The 22,161-nt window shown below is 39.6% G+C and overlaps 1 protein-coding gene across 12 annotated transcripts in view; it reads right to left on the bottom strand.

Annotated features, from left to right (window-relative positions):
* Positions 1–6,222: 6,222 nt before the first annotated feature.
* Positions 6,223–22,161, bottom strand: part of SCML2 (Scm polycomb group protein like 2) — a 71,754-nt gene continuing 55,815 nt past the window's right edge. For 11 of the 12 annotated variants that reach the window (XM_056328666.1, XM_056328663.1, XM_056328664.1 and 8 more), the window contains 5 exons: positions 17,676–17,858; positions 16,473–16,586; positions 11,259–11,540; positions 10,387–10,550; positions 6,223–8,831 (listed from right to left, as the gene is read on the bottom strand). In XM_056328666.1, the coding sequence (XP_056184641.1) occupies positions 8,706–8,831; positions 10,387–10,550; positions 11,259–11,540; positions 16,473–16,586; positions 17,676–17,858 (869 nt within the window). In that variant the 3' untranslated portion in view covers positions 6,223–8,705. The remainder of the gene's footprint in view (positions 8,832–10,386; positions 10,551–11,258; positions 11,541–16,472; positions 16,587–17,675; positions 17,859–22,161) is intronic. The other variant, XM_056328661.1, reaches the window with a different exon arrangement.

Below are 22,161 nucleotides of genomic sequence, written 5' to 3'. Positions count from 1 at the left end.
CATGACTCAACAGTCTGAAGCATCCAAATCTGAAACAGTTTAAGTTAGCATATCCACCCGGTTTTCTCCTTTCTGATTTTCCATTACTTCCTTCTTCATATATTTTCCTTCCCTTGTTGTTTATTGCACACAAACCCTATCACTCATCCCAGGCTTCCATTTCTGTTTTCTTTCAAAACATTTAAACTTTCCCCAACCTGTTCATTTCCCGTAGCCAAACACCACCCAGACAAAGAGAGTTTACAATTAATACACTATGGTGAATACATGGTGAATACAAAGAGGTATGAAAGTAATATGCTTCCTTTGGCTGAGCTGGTCTCTTGAAAATAAACAGCTGATGGTATTCAGGTAAAAAAACCCAAACAAAACACACACACACACCCCCCAACCTGAAACCAACCAACCACTAAAACCCCTAACCCTGCTACGTTGCCCATTGAGCCCAATAAGCAGCATCTCCCATGTACATTACAATGACCTAGCTAGGACCGCACCCCTAAAGCACAAGCATAAACCAAGGGCATACTAAAACTGAGCCATTTATTTATTAATTTCTCCGTCCTTGCTATTTTGTTCATGCAAGCACAGAGACTTAAAAAGAGAGAGACAGGCTGACAGACAGAAAAGCACTTTGCAGACCACACATTGAGTGGCATTGCCCAGGTGATGGGCATCTGTTCATAACGGAGCACCACCACCATTCCCAGGCAAGGACTGAGATCAGTAGCAATAGTTGGTTGCAAAGGTAAGTCAGCAAGCTGCAAAGTCCTTTTCTTGTTTTTCGAAACATGCAGGAGTAAGAAGCAGATGCAAAGACCCTTCCCTCAAAAGGGTCTCCAATAAGATGACCAGCTGTTTGGCAGCACTGGTTTGGATAGACAGACGTTTAGGGAAGAAGAGCCCAGACCTGGCTGAAAACCCCCACTCTTAGGGATCCGGACAGCATTAGCACAAGTGCTTGGGAAAACAGAGTGCCTCCATAACTGCTGAAAAAACCCTAAATATGAGAAAGGGAGAAATCTAGTAAAATTATGGCCTTTTGCAGTTGAACACCAGACTTTCTAAGATGTGCCACCATTCATAAAGATTTTTCCCAGTGCCCTGCCAATTGCCTCAGCTTCCACCTGTAGATGAGTCTTTGCCTTTCTAGTTCTTGACCTCAGTGCTGAGACTGCCAATGCAGGATAACAGCAATTACCATGGTGGTTTTGTGGTGTATTCATTTTCTTCCAGCTGTCATAACTAGAAAGGAACCATTGGCAAAGAGGGTTTCTGCCAGCTTCAAGCTGCACATCTGTTCGTATTTGTCTGTTCACACAACATGGGATGCAATCTCCCTTTCCTCTTGTGCTGGCATCTGTTTGCTCATACTGTTTGTCCTGGAAGGGCTTTGATTTTAGAGGCTGAAAAGTGAATCTCTGTGGATGAAAATGTCTTAATATATTTTAAAAAGAAGAGAAGCCAAGGTGCGCAGCCTTCACTGTCAGCACTTAACAGTTCCTCTGCAGATAATGAAAGCTGAAATAAAACTAGCAGTGGTCCATAAAGCTACGATGAGAAGCAGCTCATGCAGGACTCCTCAGCTTGTACAGCAGAGCTGGGAGATTCTCGAGCTGGTAGAAGCTAATTCTGATTCAAATGGGACAAATTACAACTAATCAAAATGATCTGCTAGGACAGGGATGGATGATTCATGTAAGTGAGGGATTTAAAAGCCTATTGGACCACTGTGATAGCATAGTTTAAGTACACATAGGACTCCCATCATCTACACAGCCACAGTAATGAGATTTTATTTAGGACAAACCATCAGAGAAGAAAGTAGCAAAATATTTTGGTATTTAAAATAAAAACAAACCCCCTCTGAAGTACTCACTGTAAAAAGAAAATGACAAGATTTTATAAAATGCCTCATAGTTGCAGACTCAACATACAGTGCGTTTACAACAGACTGTTCAGATCTTAAGAAGATAGTCTCAAAATAGCTCTGTGTGACCTTTGAAACAACAGGAACACTGACAGTTGGGGAACACAATCCCAGGATTATGGACTAGTTAGCAAGCTTTACAGAGCAAAAGATTATCAACAAAGCTTGAGAAAAAAGCAGCTATCATTTCACTACTGAAATGGACATGAAATCAGCTTCTGCCACCCTGCATCACTCTTAGGCAGTTCCAAACGAGCACTTTTTGCTCACTCCAATAGTTTTACATGTAATAAAAAAGAGAGGAGGAATATATGACCTTTGAAATTGATCTCAAGGGAATCTCTTTTTTCTCACCACCACCCCTCCCCTTTAAACTAAACCAGCCTAACTCTACACAGCTTCAACTCAGCAGAAAGAGCAGCAGAAAGATGAAGATGCTCATAACATTTAGAACAGGTTCACACATCTAATGTTGGAATTAAATGTTCATTTACTCTATTACATAACTAGCTAGCCAATCACAGGAAAAATACTTCTATCCTCTTTTAAAAATGTGTTTTGTTACGTGACACTGCATTAAATCAGACTACGCTCTATAGGTGACAAATGGAAGACGGGAAAATGTGGGCCCACTGCTGCATGAGATGGAGGACCTTGTTATACAGGAGCTGGAAAAGGCTGAGGCGCTTTTTGACTGCTCTGCCTCAGTCTTTACTAGAAAGACTAGGCTCCAGGAATCCCAGAGACCAGACGGAAAGGCTGGAGCAAGAATGATGGACACTTGGTGGAAAAGGATCAGGTCAGGGAATACTTCGGCAAACTTGACATACACAAGTCTAAGGGGCCTGATGGGATGCACCCATGAGTGCTGAAGGAACTGGCAGATGACATTGCAAGGCCGCTCCATAGGTTTTGTTTGATCATGGTGAATAGCAGAAGTGCCTGGAGAGCAGAGGAAAGCAGATGTCCATCCTATCTTGAAGGGCAAGGAGGAGGACTCAGGGAACTACTAGCTGGTCAGCCATACCTCATGATGATCATCAGTAATAGTCAGCATAGCTTCACCAAGAGGAAGTCATGCTTGCCCAGCCTGATAAACTTCCATGATTAAATGACCAGCCTAGCAGATGAGAGGAGAGCAGTGGATATTGTCTACGTGGACTTCAGGAAGGCTTTTGACAGCGTCTCCCATAAGATACTCACAGACAAGCTGCTGATGGATGGGCTGGAGAAGCAGACGCTTGCGTAGAAAACCGGCTGAATGGCCAGGCCCAGAGGATGATGACCAATGGCACAAAGCCTAGCTGGAGGCCAGTCACTAGCACAGCACCCCGGGGGGCAGTACTGGGTTCAGTCCTGTTCAGCATCTTCATTAATGATGTAGTAGTGGGCAGAGCATCCTCAGCAAGTCTGCAGATGACACCAGACCGGCAGGAGGGGCTGATACATCAGAGGGTCATGCTGCCACCCAGAATGACCTTGACACCCAGGAGAATGGGCAGACAGGAACCTTAGGAAGTTCAACAAGGGGAAATGCAAAGCCCTGCACCTGGGGAGGAACAAACCCAGGCACCAGTATGTGCTGGCAGCACCCAGTTGGAAAGCAGCTTGGCAGGAAAGGCCCTGGCACGTCCTAGAGGACACCAAGTTGAACATGAGCCAGCAATGTGGCCTTGCCACAAAAAAGCCTCACGGTACCCTGGACTGCATGAGCAGGAGCGTTGCCAGCAGGCTGGTGGAGGTGATCCTTGCGCTCTGCTCAGCACTGGTGAGGCCACACTTGGGAGCGCTGGGTCCAGCGCCGGGCTCCCCAGTATGACAGGCACAGCCATACTGAAGAAAGTCCAACAAAGAGCCACAAAGATAATGAAGGGACTGGCGCATCTCTCCTGCGAGGAAAGGTTGAGAGAGCTGGGACTGTTCAGCCTGGACAAGAGAAGCCTTGGGAGCATCTCACTAATGTACAGAAATACCCGAGGGCAAGGGGCAAAAAAGAACAGAGCCAGGCTCTATGAAGTGACCGGACCAGAGGCAACGGGCACAAACTGAAACACAGGAGGTTCTCGCTGAACATCAGGAAACACTTCTTCACTGCGAGGGTGACTGAGCCCTGGCACAGGTTGTCCAGGGAGGCTGCAGAGTCTCCATCCTTAAAGACACTCAAAAGCCATCTGGTCCAGAACACCCAGCTCTAGGTGGACCTGCTTGAGCAGGGGGTTAGAGCAGATCACTTCCAGAGGTATCTTTAAACCTCAGCTAGTCCTTGATTCTGCGATGCACTCCTCAACTCTTACTTAGAACAGGGCAAATTCAAGACAAACCTAGAAACACAAAAAGCTGCAGATACAAAACCTGCTATATTTAATTTGAAAACTCTCGCATCCATGCTGAGCAGTATTTTTGGTTTTCCATGTAGCATTGTTTTCTATACACTCCTCACTTCCAGTTACTATTTTAAGTCTATTACAGAAAAAGCTTTAAAAAATTATATCGTTTCAGAGTAACTGGTATAGAGAACCATGAATAAAAGTTTTGTAAGTGTCCTAGACAAAAACACCAAGCAGACTTAAGATAAACTTTGATAATGCAGAAGAGAAAAAAACCCCAACAGTCAGCTCAAAATGGAAACAAAATAGATAAATAGTATAACCTAAATTTTCTTAAAACTGGGACTACCAGCTTCTGCTTCAAGGTGGCTGGACACAGGCTGCTCTGACTGCTTGATTCTGGATGTCAGGCCATTTAAATTAAAAACCATTTACATTATAGAGTCAAATATACAAACATATGAATAAACTTTTATTAGTTACTCATAATTAAAAGGAAAACATGATCCTGAGTTGGCCCACCAGAATAACGCATGAACAGGAAAAGGTGACTGGAGCCCTTCGAGTTAAGGAGGAAGAGAAACTATTCATTCAACAGTGTACCCATGTTTCAGTTCTCTGACTTTCACCTCCAATTAAAGGGAAGATAAGCATAAAGAACCACGTGTTTCATCTGACCGGGTTCAAACATCAAGATTTTGGTCACCCTTACCCAGGGCTTCATTCCTCCCCTACAGGAATACTCGAGACAATCAAATGCAGAATTTTTGTATCACATTCAGGGCATAAATGATCACATCCACAGACTCACATAAACTTGACAGAGTTACAGAGAAGGTTAACATTGCTTTTCAGCAAATTACATCCCTGAGTGACTGGAAAGGAAGAATACCATGGGCATTCAGCTGAACATCTTTGTCCCTGTGTCTACCACCTGAAGTAAGAAATGGTGTGCCTTTATTAAAAGCAATAAAAAAAGGGGAAGAGGATCCTTGATCCTTTGAGCCAACATTTATAACATGATGTTGCTGTCTTTCACTGTCATTCCCGAGAAAGTCCTACAACATGTATACAGCCACAACAAACTTGCTAGAAGTGTAGTGATGGCAACTGCAACATGCATTCACCTTGCCATACAGCACTCTTCAATTTCAATATTGCATAGGTCTTCTGTGACAAGAATCGTGAGAGCTGCTAGTCCTCCCAGACATCAGTATTTTAATTTCAAACAGAAGAAATCTTATGACGTACTGAGGAGTTACGGCACTGTCTTGCAAGATGACTGAAAGATACAGAACCAGATAAGCAGATGAATTCCTGTTGATAAAAAAGCAACTCAGAGGAACAAAGAGAATACATCACGTTGTCATCTTCATTAAATATGCACCAAAAAGATAATTCAGTATCTTCTGAGAGATATCGGATGCAAAATGCCTCTGGACTATTGTCATTACCAACTTCCAAGTTCCATACTTTGTCTCTGAGGGATTTGAAGTTACCATTAACCCAATTTAAGTTGCTTCTCAAGTGAACAGCCACTGGAACAGATTTCTGTATCACAGAAATAAAAAAGCATGAAGTGTATGAAGTTGAAACCTATTGCCATCAACTGCTTTGATTTAAAATACTGCAGGTCTTCCTCTGAACACAGGAAAATCAGTTTTTAGCAGTCTCTTCCCCTGAGTGGTTATACAAGAATCCTGTAAGATATATAAGCGGCAAAATGCTATATGTGAAACTAAATAGTTGAATATATTCCTATACTGTTATTTTGAAAGCACAGACCAACCCAAGTTCAAACATTGCTTCAGATAAACAGCGTTAGAATGATTTTACCCTTTTGATTAAAACTTCCTTACATCAGATGTTTACATGAACTGTCAAGAGCTGCCAAATGCCAGATAAGATAGCTACCCTTGCCTACCCAAACAGCGCTCACACATATGCACAATGTCAAACAAAAAAGACAGTTACAACAATGAACAAACCATTTTATTTTTGTTGATAGATAAGAACATCCCATTGAAAATAAAGAATAAAAATTATATTCTGCTACAAATTTTGAATGCCTGAATCTCACTCTATAGCACAAGGTGAAATTCTGGTACTGCAACAGCACAGTAATCCTTGTGCACACGGGTGCACAGAAAGCCTCGAACAAATATTTATACCCATAATAGTGCCATGTAAAAAAATGTCATTCCATAAAGGCAAAACACAAAACTTAAAACATCTTTGTTTTTCCTATGCCAGTGGCAACATAAAAAATGAAAACTGTTTTCAGTCAATTATTTCCACTTAATTTGTATGAGATCTCTTTGCGCTAAAGAACTCTGAAATTCAGCATAATAAAGTGTGGAAGAAATAAGGTATAAATAATACACTGAACATGTGGGGCATGCTGTTTTCCTCAATATGTAACTAACTTTCATATGGTTACACCAACAATCAAGTCAGTATTTTCCCAACACAAAGAGAAAATATTCTGTTTCTTCAGTCAATGCTCTGACCTTTTCTTACTATAAAGAACACCCTTGTATTATTCATCTAAGCACACATGCACCACAAAAGATATGCAAAACAAACAGATATAGATAACCTTTAGTGTCAAATGTCTAATGATGTAACAATAAAACCAATTCTCAAAGTCCAAATGACTTGCTAAATTAAAATTGCACTGCAGTCACTTAAACTAACAAAATACTCGGACGCTTATGAGCCACAAAATTTATTATTTTGCAGCAGTATCTCTGCTGAAACCTGAGGAGTATCAGACTATTGGTAAAGCAAGGCATTTTCAGAAAAGGAATTTGTAAGAAATATATTTATACTATATGCTTTCACATAAAAAGGCAGTAAGAAATACAATAAAACCTACCATTTTAGGACTACACCTTCCCTAGGAAACAGTTTTTATCACTTGCACTATTACACATAGTACATTCAGTTTCCTACACAGAAAGTGTATTTTCTTGTCCCTGATGTATATTACAATTGGCAGTGACAACAAACTGCTTTATTATCACCACTCGTTCTTGCAGCTTATAGAAACAGCACTGATTTTACCCCAAAAGGGCGTATCGGTTACATAGTAGCACTTTCTTCTAGGAAATACAAGCCCAAAGCATCAGAACCAAATGTGTCTTTCCAGAAATATACCAGAATATATGGCTCAGAGTTAAGGGATGAATAACCAAGAGTATTGCATAGTACAGGGATCTTACCTGTATGAATAAAGCCACCTTTTGATTGTTTGTCACCTTCTGACTGGACAACAAATTAAACAGGTGCTAATGAAAGTAGTACACAACTAAATTTACTGGTAAAAAACCAACATGAAATTGTACAGTTCTTTCTGGCACAGTGCAAAGTACACGTTAAAAAACTGAATACATATGTACAGTGTGTATATATATTTTTATATATATATATAGTATGTATTTCCCGACACATACACATGTATATATAAAAAAGCATGAACACACATATCCATGCCAAACTCAGCAAAAAGATGGAATGTTTAAAATGTGGATGCATTGTTCCAGTTAAATTAGTCTGTCCCAGAAATGGCTGTTTATACAGCCAATATGCCCTTCCATGAAACAGAAATATTTATTGTCTGCATAAATTGACAATATACCGTACATTTGTCCTCATAACTTACCAAAGGACTGATAATCACACTTTATAAAAGCTTATATTTGTATTAAACCCTCTCCTCCATAACCCTTCCCTCCCCTCACCTCCATCCCCCATGACCAATTCATATGGCTATTCCCTTTATGGAAATCTAGGAAGAATCATCTAGAATAATATACTAGAGTACTACTCTGCTGGAGGACCAGACACAGTATTTTCACTACAGAGATGAGATCTTCTATTTTAAATTTTTCTTGCAATATAAAAGTTTACAATCACCCCTATAAAAAGTATTAACACCTGATGCTGGTTTGTTTTATTACTTTCATTTGGGATTCAGCTGTTTTGGTTCTGAATATGAACACATTGGCTGAAGTCTGTAACGGAGAATGCACTTTCCAGAATTCAGAGAGCACTGTTACCTCACCTGCCCGCCCCCAGTACGATCAACTGTCCTTCCCTGAAAACTTCCTGAAATAGTTCGCAAAACACTAAAATCATAGAATAGTTTGGGTTGGAAGGGACATTAAAGATCACCTAGTTCCAAGCCCCTGCCACGGGCAGGGACACCTTCCACTAGACCAGGTTGCTCAAAGCCCCATCCAACCCAGCCTTGAACACTTCTAAGATGTCATACAGATTCCCCGGACCCCCCCTCTTTATCCTGAATGTCTTTTTTCCATTTTGAGAACACTTTCAAAAAATAAAGATTATTTATATCAGCAAAATAAGTTTCAAATAAAGGCAATGGCTGTGAACCTGAGAGCTTAGTGCGATACAAACACACATATTTGCGGTATCCCCGCTGGCTAGTACTTTCCTTGTTTAAGTCTTTCAATGTGGTAGCACAACTTTAGGGCAGGCCCCAGCTTCAGTCCCATATATTTCATTATCATATCACTCCTCAGTAAGAGTAGTGCCTTCCCATCAATTTCCTGCAGAAGGAAGAGAATAAACACAACAACATACAACTACTTTAACAAGCTGCATGGTAAAACTGGACAGTACATTCTATTTGTTTATACTGTAGTAAAAACTTATCTAATATATATATAAACAGTAACTCAGTATAATTTGATATTTACAAATGGCCACTGAAATTTAGTTTATTTTAGCATTTTTTAATGTATGATTAAGGCATTTGAGATGTTAAAGAGAACTATAGTAAGTAAAAGAAACAACCAAACTGCCCTCAAAATTAGATACTGGCTGGGAAAAAAAAGTGAATGGGTCAAGGGAAAAAAAAAAGAAGCTGCAAAGGAAGGTCTGTGCAGTTAGAGATTAAATGATCCAAGCACTGAGGCCTTGCACTGAACCTTGAACACAGCTGTGGGAGGATTCTGGCATGTGCGTGCAAACAGGCACACAGAGGAAGGGGTTACAGACCAACTAAATCTGTGAAATAAGACAGATCTAAGTCCAGGTTAAACCAGACAGATTGTTAGTATCAAGACCAAGGACAACTTAGATTTCAAGTGCCTGCCTGAAAAGCTGCTGAAATTTGACAGTCCTAAGGTCTTAGTAGCATTACATACTGTAAACAGGCAATCAGTTCCCTAAAACACCTTAAGGAAATCCAACCTGTTTTGGGGGGTTTGTTTGGTTTTTTGTTTGTTTTGTTTTTTGTTTAAACACAAACCTGACAAAACAAGTCACATTTAGTCTTGTTGTACAACTAAAAATAAAACATAAGACAGGAAGTTATTTTGAGTTTTCATTCCAATCCAGCTTACCCTGATATTTAACTGTTCGTAGGAGCTGGCACAAAACGAGGGTGAAATACTACTAAAGAGAAAGCAGACCTCTTTTTGGAGTGCCATATATACAATGAAATAAGAAAGCAGCTCTTTGCTGAGCAACCTGCCATAGAAAAGCACAGTGAGAAGGAAGAGGGGAGACCAAAAACAGCACAGAGAAATTGACACAGTTTATCTCTCGAAATACAACAACTAGTTAGAGCTTATGAAACCCTACACACTGTCTTTCAAAACAGATCAACATTTCAACTGATTCTCTCAATTTTAGTATTAAAGACAAAGAGGAAAGCTTACAAGGTATAACAGCATCTCTACTTCAGGATAATCAGTCTCCAAAACAGATTGTCTTAGAGAGGTGTCATCTATGTAGGCCAAATGCCCCAGACCGTACATGAGAATGCCATCTTCTTCTCTAGAGGTACCGGGGACGACAGGGTACCATGGATGTTAGCCATTAGAACTTGTATACTTCCAGTATTGGCGTTATTCCATATAAGCTGGAACAGTGGGTATTTACTTGAGTCTAACAAGAGTGGAACACTGAGAAAATATACTGCAGGAAGAGTTTCAGAAAACATACTGCAGGAGTGGAAAAATAATTTTCAGCCTCCCTCTAATGTATGAGTAGAGTCTATTCTACCTTCAATTGCAAATAGTGATAGACACGAAAGCTGTATTTTAAGAGATTAACGTGACACACAATCTACTAGAACAGAATGGATATGCATCGTACATGTCTCCTAAAGAGTTCTGCATGTGGAGCTAGTGCCTGTGGATCAGCTTCTTTCACAAAACGCATTACTTCCTCTATTGACCAGGTGGAAGGATCCTTATTCAGTATTCTTGAAGGTTCCCTTTTTAGTGAATTCAAATCCGGTCCAGTTGTGGAACTTGCAGCTTTTAGTACAAAAATATTGTGAAAGGAAGAAGTATCACTAGTCTATACAAGGATAACACATTCCATTTTATGAAAGACATTCTTAATATTAACATGCAGCTTTTATTATGCATTCTTTGCAATATATTAAAATGAAAGATGGTTTATTTTCCTCCAAATAATATTGAACTGTTCCAGTTGACTCTAAATGCCTTATATAACTGCAAATATTTACAGCAGCATAAACACTAGCACTATGACATACCTAGAGGGATTAGTTCAACTTGTACTTGGCTCCTGTATCCCAAGATGCCATTAAGTGGGAATGTGGCAAAGGCAAAAGTTAGGCTGTGCAGACAGAGGGAGGGACAGGAGGAAACTTTATCCCCATATTTCAGCACCACGGTAATAGTTAATAAGATGCTCAGGAGGTGAGCTGCATATAGTTAGCCCCCTCTGGTCTGGCTTGCTGCAGGGTCCACAACAGCAGTGAGAGGAAGGTGCAGCAGGCACGACCTCCCTAGCTTGCACCACAGTATTAGTTCTAACAAGCTTAAGTTCTGCATTCGCAGTTATGTTAGCAAGCTTGACGTGCTTGGCAACAGCACAACATTTCACTCCGTATGCAAGTTTTTCTATGGCAAAGAGCTTCTTTATGCATAACTCACAGACTTTGTATGTTAATAAAAAAGTCACATATTTTTGGCAAGTTTAATTATATAGCATACCTTCAATCCGCCCCTGTATTCGATTCCTACTAACTTCATAGTAACCACTGCTCCCAGCGGAGCTCAAGGACAGCCTGCGCAGGACTGGGGCTGAATTTGAGGTAGCAGTCACTGGCTGAAGGGAATTTCTGTAATACGCTGCACTTCCTGAAGTACGATATTCAGTAGAATTTCGACGGGTCGGGCTTGAAGGATTTACAGAATTAAGTGCAGAATCCATAGAGTCCTCAGGAAATCGGTGTTCTTTGGAAGTGCTGTTTTCCTCTATAGGTAATGTTTCTGCTACAGAAAAAGCAAGTATCAATATGTTCAGAGTGATGGACATTATACCTTTGTTATTTAACTCCTTGCTGTGTTCTCCCCTGAAGATACTGACAGCCTGTAAGCCTATTAACAAATCTCCTGTGAGGCAATCACTGCTGCTGAATGTTTGCCCCTTTTCCTCAAGTAATCGTTGCACTCTTACTGTATTTTTAAAACTTTTTTTTTTTTTTATGTTTTAGAAGAAGCAGAAGATTTAATATGTCAAGTTTGGGAATCTTCCATAAATCATTTCAGCTGTATTTGTTAACTACTACGAACCGGGAAATGACAGAGGAAATTTTTTTAGGGGTAAAACTGTCCGATGTTAATATTGATACATCAAACAACCTTAGTCAAGCATTTTCATTACCTTTTAAAAAATATATTCTCAAAAAGCTAACCAGTAGGAATGCTTTACATTTGTCTTGCAAGAAAATATTAATACAAACAAAACCTCAAAAAATTGTTAACAATTGTTTAATTTGCTCTAAACAGCAGAGGGAGTCAGTAACTTCACGAACAAAAGAAGTGGGCAATTATCATCGATAGATCCCAATACATTCAGACACAGAGGTCATCATTAAAAATTGAACAGGTTGCAGGCAAAGCCACAGAAGGCTGTGAGTGCCAGGTATGGCACAGTAATGTAACATGTTTTGACCACAATGCTGTATCTACATACAGTTAGTTCTTTGCACAGGGCAGGGTCTACGAGCACAGACTCTGGAAAGCTGAAGATACACGTAAATTATTGAACCCACTGAGCAAGCTAGAAAAATAAAAACGGGTCTCAGGAAGGGAGTGTAACATTCCCCTTTTTAGTTCTTTCTGCAAAACACAAACAATGCCCACTTAGAAGACTGAAGAATTTTTAGAGCCTGTCAATACTGTTTCTAAGCCAGATGAGCAGAGTTCAGCAGGTCCCTTTTCCCGGTGCCATGAGACAGGAGTCAGGTTTGCTTGATTACTGAAAATTCCACTGTTGGTCAACCAAATTCAGGTTTGATTGGCAGAAACATGCTATGTGAGATTAAAAAAACAAACAAACCAAGCCCAAATCAATGAGAACACTGCTCCATTCCCTAGCAATCACATGTATTCTGCTCTGTTTGCACCAGACCAATATCTAGCCCAAGAAAGAAGTTGGAAGCATGATGTACAAATCTGTATGAAACAAATGCTGCTTTGGCATGAGACTTAAGAGCTGGAAAATACAGATAACAGGTTCACAGAAGTGTAAAACCCACACTACCATCTTGAAAATTACTCTAGTGAAGTTATAAAACATATGCTAGTAAAGCAGCATATTCTTTGGAATAAGAACTGGTAAGTTCTGTAAAACAAGTTCCTGAAATAAGCTTTTACTACCCTCCTTATATGACAACTTTCAAGAATTTCTTGGGTGAATACCCAATTAAAACTAAAGGAAGAGCATTTTCCTAAAAAACCCAGTTAGCTTCTCAAGTGGAATGTGGTGAAGAACTGTTAAGCATATTTTGGTCTTCAGACAGCGTAATTCTCAAAGGGAACAAAAGCACTCAGAGCGCCAGCTTGCTACTCTAGTGAATTTGGTAAGGCAAGTTCTGCAACACAAGGTAACATCTTTTACTAAACTTGACAGTCATGAAATAAAGAAGCTTTTATGGACACAAGTCCTTCTCTTTCATATACGCAACCCTGAAAACAACCATGGCCACACTTAGTCTGTTACATTTTAATCACAAAAGCAAAGAAGCAGCTACTGAGGTTTTCAAAGAAAACAAGAAAATTAACTTCTTTACATTTGTCAGCTTGAAGTAGCTGCAGCAACTTACCAAAATGAAAAACAAAAGCCAGCACTCTATATAATTTAGAGAGACTTTAAGAGATGTAGTCAACAATACATACTATAAAATTAAAGGGTAGCCAGCCAAGGGAAAATTATAGCTGTAGAGAACAAAATCACCAACAGAAATCTCAGTCCAAGACCAAAAGGCACAGGTGGTATCTTTAAATACTTACAGCAAAGCTATACGAAGGAGCCTAAGGGTTAACTGACTGAACCTGTAGCTTCAGTTTTCGAAAGACTTAAAAGGTAGGATGAAATAATGGAGCCAACAGTCCCCAGCAGAAAATTTCAACTAGAGTATTTAAGCATATACTGGACAACTCCATGTATTGTATTACAAAAAAAATTTTGTAGTTTTTATAGTAAACAGAGGTCCCAAATACAGGTTGTTGTTTTTTAAAAAATGTTTACATAATCCTTGTCAAGGTATCTGAGGACAAAAATATTTTTTTTAATTGACTATATTACAAAGGAATTTAGTTTTATTTATTCCAATTATATCCCACATTTCTGTCTGAGGATATATATTCTAAAGAAAACAATAGTAAATAGGGCTGGGAAAGATGAACTCTGCTGTTTTTCCCCCAGGTACCAGCATTTGAATTTATCTTACTGTAAATTCTGAATTCACATACAGAAGGTGGAAAAGCTGGCATATTTCATCTTTTAGAGAAGGTGTTTCCATTAAGCAACTATGGTGCCCAATCCACTTTCCTTTCTATTCATCTAACCTCTCTATAAACAAAAAGCAGCTGCAATCTGGTTGAAAAAGTGGTCAACAGCTGATTCAAAATTGGCATCTAGCAAATGGAGCTTTGCAATCCATGCAGCAATGAATGACACACTCCTGCCTTGACATTTTGAGCAGTTGTGGGTAACAGTGGTATGGAAAGAGACAGGAGGTTCCACAACAGAGTACCTGATATCTGTGTAGATTAATAAAAGGCCAATAAAAGGCCTTATGTTTCAAGTCTAAGGACGACAACAGACTGTTTAAACACTGAAGGCCTTAGCAGGAATCAGATGTTTTGCTTTCTTGAAGCTCTTCTGGGAATTAGAAGCCAGTTGTTCTGCCTCATACATAAACAGGAATGATGTAATCAGCTGCAGCAGTAAGAACACTGTTTTCAGGGGGAGGGAGATGAGTTAGCCCCTATTCGCTCCTCCTTTATCTTTCATAACTTTAGGAAAAAATTGTTAGCGAGCAGGAAAGACAGCAAAACCTGCAAAACACATCCATGAGCAGATCAGAAGGAAAATGAGCTGTTTAAAAGACCCTTTCCCACAATTATTCCATTTTGCCTTTAAATGATATTTCAAAACAACTACTTCAAGACAACCGTGTCTCGATGGAACCAGAACTTTTTTGGGGCAGATCCTTCTTGCTAACCAGCCCATGACTGACTTATAAAATTGTCTCCAGATTTTCAGAGGACCTTGCCCTAATGTGAAACACATAACTCTACAGAACACTTTGCCTCCTGAAATGCACAAATTCAAAGCTCTGAAACTATGAAAAAACTGTTATTATTTTTTTAATCCAAGTAACTTTATAATGAACTATTGATCTTAAGATGTATTTCAAAGACTACACTGACTTCATCTGTAAAAGGGTTACATTGGCAAACAAGGATTAAAAAGCAGTATGTGCACACGTTTACTTTGAGGAAGATTTCTTACAAGATAATGCAGATCTACTCAAACATTTGTTTTGCTCCAACTGAAACTACTCAATTTGAGTATAATCAAGTGCTCCACACTTATTAAGTTTCCTACCAGAAATATCTGACTTAGGTGTACAATATATCAGGGGAATGAAGCCAGTACTTCTTTTGGAAAGACATAGAAATCAATAATCAATGCAGAACTGTATTTCCTGCAGCTGTTATTACAAAGACATGAATGTGCTGCACATATATAACATAATAAGATGTAGCATTTAAAACAAGCTATTGTTGTGAGCTTTTTAACTTTATACCCTTTTGGCCTTAACTGTAGTCCTATGACTTTTTAATCTGCATAGAAGAGATAATTCTGCCCCGATGATGCTAATAGACACAAAATGACCCCAGGATCTCCAAAAAGAAGAAAAAAAAATTAATATGAAGGAAAAAATAACTAATCCTCATCGTATTTCAAAAAAGCCTTTGAAAATGCTGTGCAAATGTTTTGCAGCAAGAGAAAGTATGTATCAGACAGGACAAGTCAACATCAACAAGTCAACATCAAGAAGTTACTGTGGCTTAACCAGTTAAGTAGCAAATGCAGGGTAAAAAAACCAACATGTTTTCCTAAGTCTCTCTCACTGAGGTTTAAACCTAGATGCTTTACTTCACATCTGTGGCAGCCTAAGACTAGACACATGCTCAGTTACTGCAGCTGAGCTGCAGTGCAGGAAAAGGTGCTATTCATCAGTGACCTAAATCAATCTAACAGTCAGCTGCCACAGGGAGGCTACAGTGCTACCCAGGCCACAGCTGCATTTTATTCAGCTCTTCCCTGCGCTCATCCAAGTCCATGGTGCATCAGTCCAGAGAAGTAAACTGCAAATGACTCTGCACTTCACTAAAATGTTTTCTGTGCTTTTGCTCACTGGTTCAGCTCACCACCCAGCCAGGGACCCACTGCAGGAACAAGGAGGCAAGGAAAGCAGGAGCAGCACAGCTTCCACTGGCAGCTAGCCATAAACTCAGCCGCACTGTATCATGAAGCTACACCCTTACTTAATGCCCCCAGCCTACAGTTATTAAGAGTTGCTTCCAATTTGTCTCCTAATCCATTTCAGGGCAGTTGGTTTTCCGCTAAATAGCCATATATGAAGCAGGAGGCTTCATCTGTCACCTATTTGCCTGAGCCTCTTCACAAAAAAGGCTAGCAGGTTTAGGAGAAGGACTGCTGGAACTTGCAGTAGATCCTTCCTAAGTGCAAAATCTGTGCCAGTGATCAATAATTAACATACTTTCACCCTGACCTGTCAAAGGCTAGAGACAAACCAGACACATATGTTGTACTCGGTCCTTTTTGACTGGAAATACTGAAGCCATAAATAATCCTCATATATAATCCCGACATAATGTAATTACCTTCAGATGGATGAGCATCATTTCTGGGAAGCTTAGGGGAAAGAGGAGCAGTATATGGTGGAGAGTCCTGAGAGTATCGTTTAGCACTCCTGTTTTCAGGTATTTCTTCTTTTGCTGTGAAGAGGAAAGTCACCGCCTATTATTCTAGCATAAAGCTGTTCATGGGGAAAGTCCAGGGACAAAAGCAAAGACATACATCAGCCATTCACTAGGTTACAGTTCATTTTCTTGTGTCACACAGACTCAGTCATTTTGACACAAACTTTCAAAGCTGAAGTACAGAAGTACAGCTTAGTTTATACTGTCATCACCCAAATTACCCTGATCCTGTCTACTTTTCTGAAAAGAGTTAAAACTAATGATTTTTATATGACAGACGTAATTATAAACATAATTTCTCCATTGGAAAAGGGGCAGGAGGACTATTTTATTTTCGAAAGCAGCACCCAGAAGACAGACTTAGCTATCAGACAGCTGTGAGGAAGGTTCACACCCAGTATGAATCTTCTGAATCTACCCCAACATCAAGGTTTTCTCAGTTATGGCTCCTGGTAACCCTTGGGCTGGGACTTGCAATACCAGGCCCTGCAAACAACCCGATTAAAGATCCTGTGCAAGTCATTTCATTTCTCCCTCGCTCTACACTCCCACCGCAGCAGACAAACATATTGGCCTCAAACAAAACATCACAAGCAGCCACCCGCAACCCCCACCTTTTCTACTAGAAGACTGGATGGTACATAGCAGGATGCAAAATTTTTGGAGCCGTCACTGAGTAAGGTGAATAAAGCGGGAAGGAAGGACCTTTTACCGGTGCAGGAAGGGCTCTCAGGGCAAGCCCCTTCTCATAAGGCATTAACTATCTTTTTGTAAGTTTATTTTATGATCCAAACATTAATTTAACAAAAGAAATGTGAAGTTTTGAGCTTGTCCTTTTGGTGGTATCACAGTGGTACAATACATACGTTTCCTGGCTTGGCTACAAGGAGGAGTTTCCTGAACAAAATGATTTCTGCACATGTGGTATGAGCTATTCCATCCTGTCAAAGCACTACCACACTGGAACCAATTCACTAAGAACTTAAGCATATTCATTTCAATCAATTCATGTCACAGAAAGACAGATTTAAAAGTTACATTTCAGAAAGTCATCACACTTCTCAAAAACGTCAGCACTTGAAAATAACAGCTGTTTAACAGTACCTGGTTTGTTCCTATCATATTCTGTAGGACTATGTGCACATCCCCTGTAAGGGCTGAAAGGTTGGCTACTGAAGAGATTATCACACTGCAGGCTGTGGCAGAGTTTCTCCAAGAAGCGCAGGACAAACGATGCACTGTTTACAGAAGGAAGATTGATGGCATGCTTTTCCCCATCAAAGGAAGCTGTGAATAAGAAGATGATGTCAAACACCTCCTAAGCATCATGTAGTAAAACACCATCATTAACTTAAAAGGAGAAGACGTCCAGATTTGATTTAAACTACACATGAGAAGATTAAACAATCATTCTGGTAGTTTAACAAATTTACATCCAAAGGACTGATTTTACCTTGCATTGGATACATGCTAGTTTAAATTTGCTCTATGGGCACTTATTTTAATGAAATAATTTTGGATTCACACCAGCATAACAAAACTTGCAACTATTCCCTCATCACCAAAACCTTATGCATAATTTCTGTTGTTCACTTATAAACCAGCAAGCTCTCTGCCACCTATTTGCAGGAGATTACACAGAAAAGACCCTTTACAGTACTTGCCAGAAAAAAATTACAACATTTTTTTTTAAAAAAAAAAAAAAGGAAGGAAACAACTGTAAGATTTTTTTTTCTCAGTTTCTAACTGAACTGAGAACAGTTTTGGTAATATGCTGGCATCCGTCACCATTGAAATTCTGACTATAGAACCTGTTTTGCCATTTGCTATTTTATCACTAGAGAAATCTATCCTGCTGTCAGCACTACAGTGGTCAAGCTCCCTTTTTTTTCAACAGGAGCTAGATGGCAGAGATACCACAACAGCCACAAATGGATCTGGTGTCTTTTAAACTGAGTGATCACAAAAAAGCCTGGACATGTGCCTATGTCTTTTACTTGCTGACCTCCCTCCTTGCCCCCCAGAGTGTTGCAGTTGATGGTACTTTCCTTTTTTGTGAAAACTAGTAAGATTTTGAAAAGACTCAATACTGCTCAATACTAACAGATAAATAATTACCATTACATTAGCTGAAACTTTTAGTTACTTCTGATTAGAAAGACATTACAACAAAGCAGGAACAAACTTGTAAGGTAATCCTAGGGCTAGAAAGAAGTGACATAAACACCAGGTTTATGCATCAATTTGTCTTCTTGATTTTCAGCCTGTCATGCAGCTTTCTGTTGTTAACATGTTTCCAAATGATAAGTAGAGCTTTAAAGGATCACATTTTGTTGGTAGCAGATGCATTTAAAAACAAAAACCAAAACCCAGAAGTGTCAAGAAAGCCTTTATTCACAGATCTGAATTAAGGAACATTTCCATATTGTGTTACAAAAGAGATAAATAATATACACAAAACCAAAGAAAACACCCAAGTTTAGCATATTTTAGGCTTCCTTAGGAAATCAGAAGTGTCAGTTACTTACACTGTTGATGTAAGGAAGCTTCTGATTAGAGTTAACGCAAGCTAACCAGCTGGCATCAACAACTTTTCTCATCTCCTTCATGACATCCAGTGCAAGTGCTTAAGGTTTAAGAGTCAGTACTACAGAGACAAATCCCAGACCAATGTGTTTCCATGGCCCATTCAGTTTTTCCAGGCTTCAGCGTTCAAATGAAATGCTAATGATTCACAGTCCCACATGTGGCTCAGACACAAGGTCTTCTACCTCCTGTTAGGGGAAGGGGTCTCTGAAGGCAAATTTTTGCTTGGAACTCAACCAGCTCTGGAGAGCAAATGGGCTGTGAGACCTAGCATGGCCCGATCTCCTGACAAATTTACTGCAAGGTAGTAGTCAGCTACAGCAAACATTTAAAATGCTTTATAATAGCCTTATGGATCTTCTTATATGACCTTGGGGAAATCACTTATTCTCCATGCCTTAATTTCTCATTTTGAAAAGAAGCATTGAAAAGAACAATATTATCCTAGAGCTGTCAGGAGGATAAAGCAAGAAACAGCTGAGGCAATGTGACTGCCCCAGCAAGACATACCATGGGAAAAATCCACAAATAAAAATTCAGTGCAAACACAGCTCCCTTGTACTCTGAACACCTGAGGACAACCATACGAACTCCAAGGGTGTAGGACCCAGATCCATAGGCTCAACTGTCTGCTCTGCTTGGGGACAACATAAGCCTCTTACTTCCCAGATAAATGCTAGGGGGAAAAATAAAAAGGATTACTTCTGAGGTGCAATAACCTCAACCTTTAATGACAAATAAACAGAGGCTGGAGCTTGCACATGCAATCCCAGTCCCTGGGGTGAAGAGTCACTCTCATTTCTTCACCTGCCGTTCATTGTATAAGCATGTTTTAGATACCAACTTCAAGCCAGGACAAAGGCTGAGAACTAAACTATCAGAGAAATGCATTTGTCTGACAGTAAAGAAACTCACCCAAGAGTCTGATTTTAATTCTCTGCTTGAGAAGATTTATCTGAGTCTATTTCATCCCACTGAACACCATAGTCTCTGCACTACAAGGAGAAAAAAGGGGCTGACACCACCACCACCATTACTGGCTTGCTAATCAAGCCTTTAATTTCCTTTCAATTATATTTGCCTGAATTGAACCATTATGCATCAAGCAAAAATAAAATGGTTTGTGCTTTTGTTTGAGTACTAAAAGGTGGAAAAATCCTAAAATCTATTCTATTCAAAACAATTATTTTCTTTGGCAGCTGAACCAAAAGAACCACTATTTATTCACATGTATTCAAGCAAGATTATTTTATCCACAACCTCATTAGCATACAGTTTCCTCCTAAAGCAGGTATAATACTTGTCATGAAAGTATCAGTCCACAAAAGATTTAGATTGCTCATTCTCTGCTGCAACCTTTTTTTCCTGCCAGTCTAAAAACAAACAACCATCACCTGAATAACAAACCACACTCCAAAGCCAGTTTCAAACAAAAACTCTACAGGAAAACGCTCTCACAACTTCATTCTGTAATTTCTCGTTTTATTCTACTGTAGCTTTCCTCTTCTTCCTTACTGTTCATGTGCACAGCTGGTTGTAATGTGCTACATTAACCTAAGTCACATTTTTGTGCTTCTCAAAATAGTTCACAAATTTCTGATAACATGACAGGGAGTGTTTGCTCACCCACTTCTCAGCGACCTGTTTGACAAACTGATGAGAAGGCAAGAGCTCAAGAACACTGGAAACTCACTGGCATCTTGTGGCTCACTATCACCTGGACCAGGACCCTGCTTCAGGAGCAATCCACATTGCCAAGGCCCTCAAACCCAGGGCTACAGAGCTGGCTGCTCCGAATCCAGGCCTTGGGGTGAAGCCAGGTGCAGAACAGTAATTTCTTTTTGTACAGAATTTTTGAATGTAAACAAATCACAATACATAAGGGCTCTGAAATTTCTCTCTCCTCTGTGAAATAATTATTTTCAACTACTCAGTCACAGATATGCCACTGGCCTACGATTTACTCCATGATAAACAATCACAAACAGAATACTGGTGATATACATCTCTGCATTTTGTTCTAGAAAATTGACTTGTCTGAATTAGGTACAGCAAGATATTAATAATGTAATAAGTTTTCACATATCTTGTAAAAATAAAGCAATGAGTTCCAAACCCACAAATACACAATGCCATTAAACCTTTACTACGCAGCAGAGAAGTAGCATCCATTTTGTGAACAAACTCACGGGGATGCATAAGCAAGGCTTACTGTAGTTCTGCTATACGCAGGTTGGGGTGCTGCTCTTTAAATATTGTTAGCAATATCTTTATGAGGATTTAATTGAACCTGTATTCCACTAATCATCTTTCACATCTGGTGTTAAAGTAAGGAGATTAGAGTAACAGAAAGTCTTTTTATCGCCAGTGATAGAATTATGAATTGATGTGCTAACTGCTATATGGATACTTCCCAGCCTAGGAGGAAGAGAAATGTCAAGCAGCAGTTACTCAGTTTAAGATACAGATAATTTATCTATAAACCTGCCATTAATATGTAATAGAAATAAACCCATTCCATAATAGGGGACATTGGTGGATGAACACTGACCTAAGATACTGCTACAATTCTGGGAAACAAGGGAAGGGAAGAAGCAGCTACTTTAACATGTGGAATCACTTGCCTGGAAGCTGAACAGATTAGTTGGAAACTTTTCACTCACTTGGTTAAGGCATCAAGAATACAAGCAGTACGTATGGATAGGATTATGTGAATGACTTGACTTAAAGCTGATTATTTCACTTGTACTAAGTTTACTTGACAAATGTTTGGCTACAGCTACTAAACGAGGCACATGAGCTCCACTTAAGAATCTAACTGTACTGCGTATATGTAATCTAATGCTGCTATTGCCAAATTCTAATTTAAAGAATTGTTCAAATCATCCTGGACTCCGAGTGAGACAAATCACATCCGCCAATACTCCCTTAGAAAAGGAGTTCACAAGTATATGTTCTTGACTGTGCTTAAATAGTTAGAGAAGTGATACAAACTCATTGCAGC

This window comes from Falco biarmicus, chromosome 2 (genome assembly GCF_023638135.1).
Source record: "Falco biarmicus isolate bFalBia1 chromosome 2, bFalBia1.pri, whole genome shotgun sequence".
Lineage (NCBI taxonomy): Eukaryota > Metazoa > Chordata > Aves > Falconiformes > Falconidae > Falco > Falco biarmicus.
Note: the sequence above shows the minus strand (reverse complement) of the source record. Positions and strands in the feature narration are given on the sequence as shown.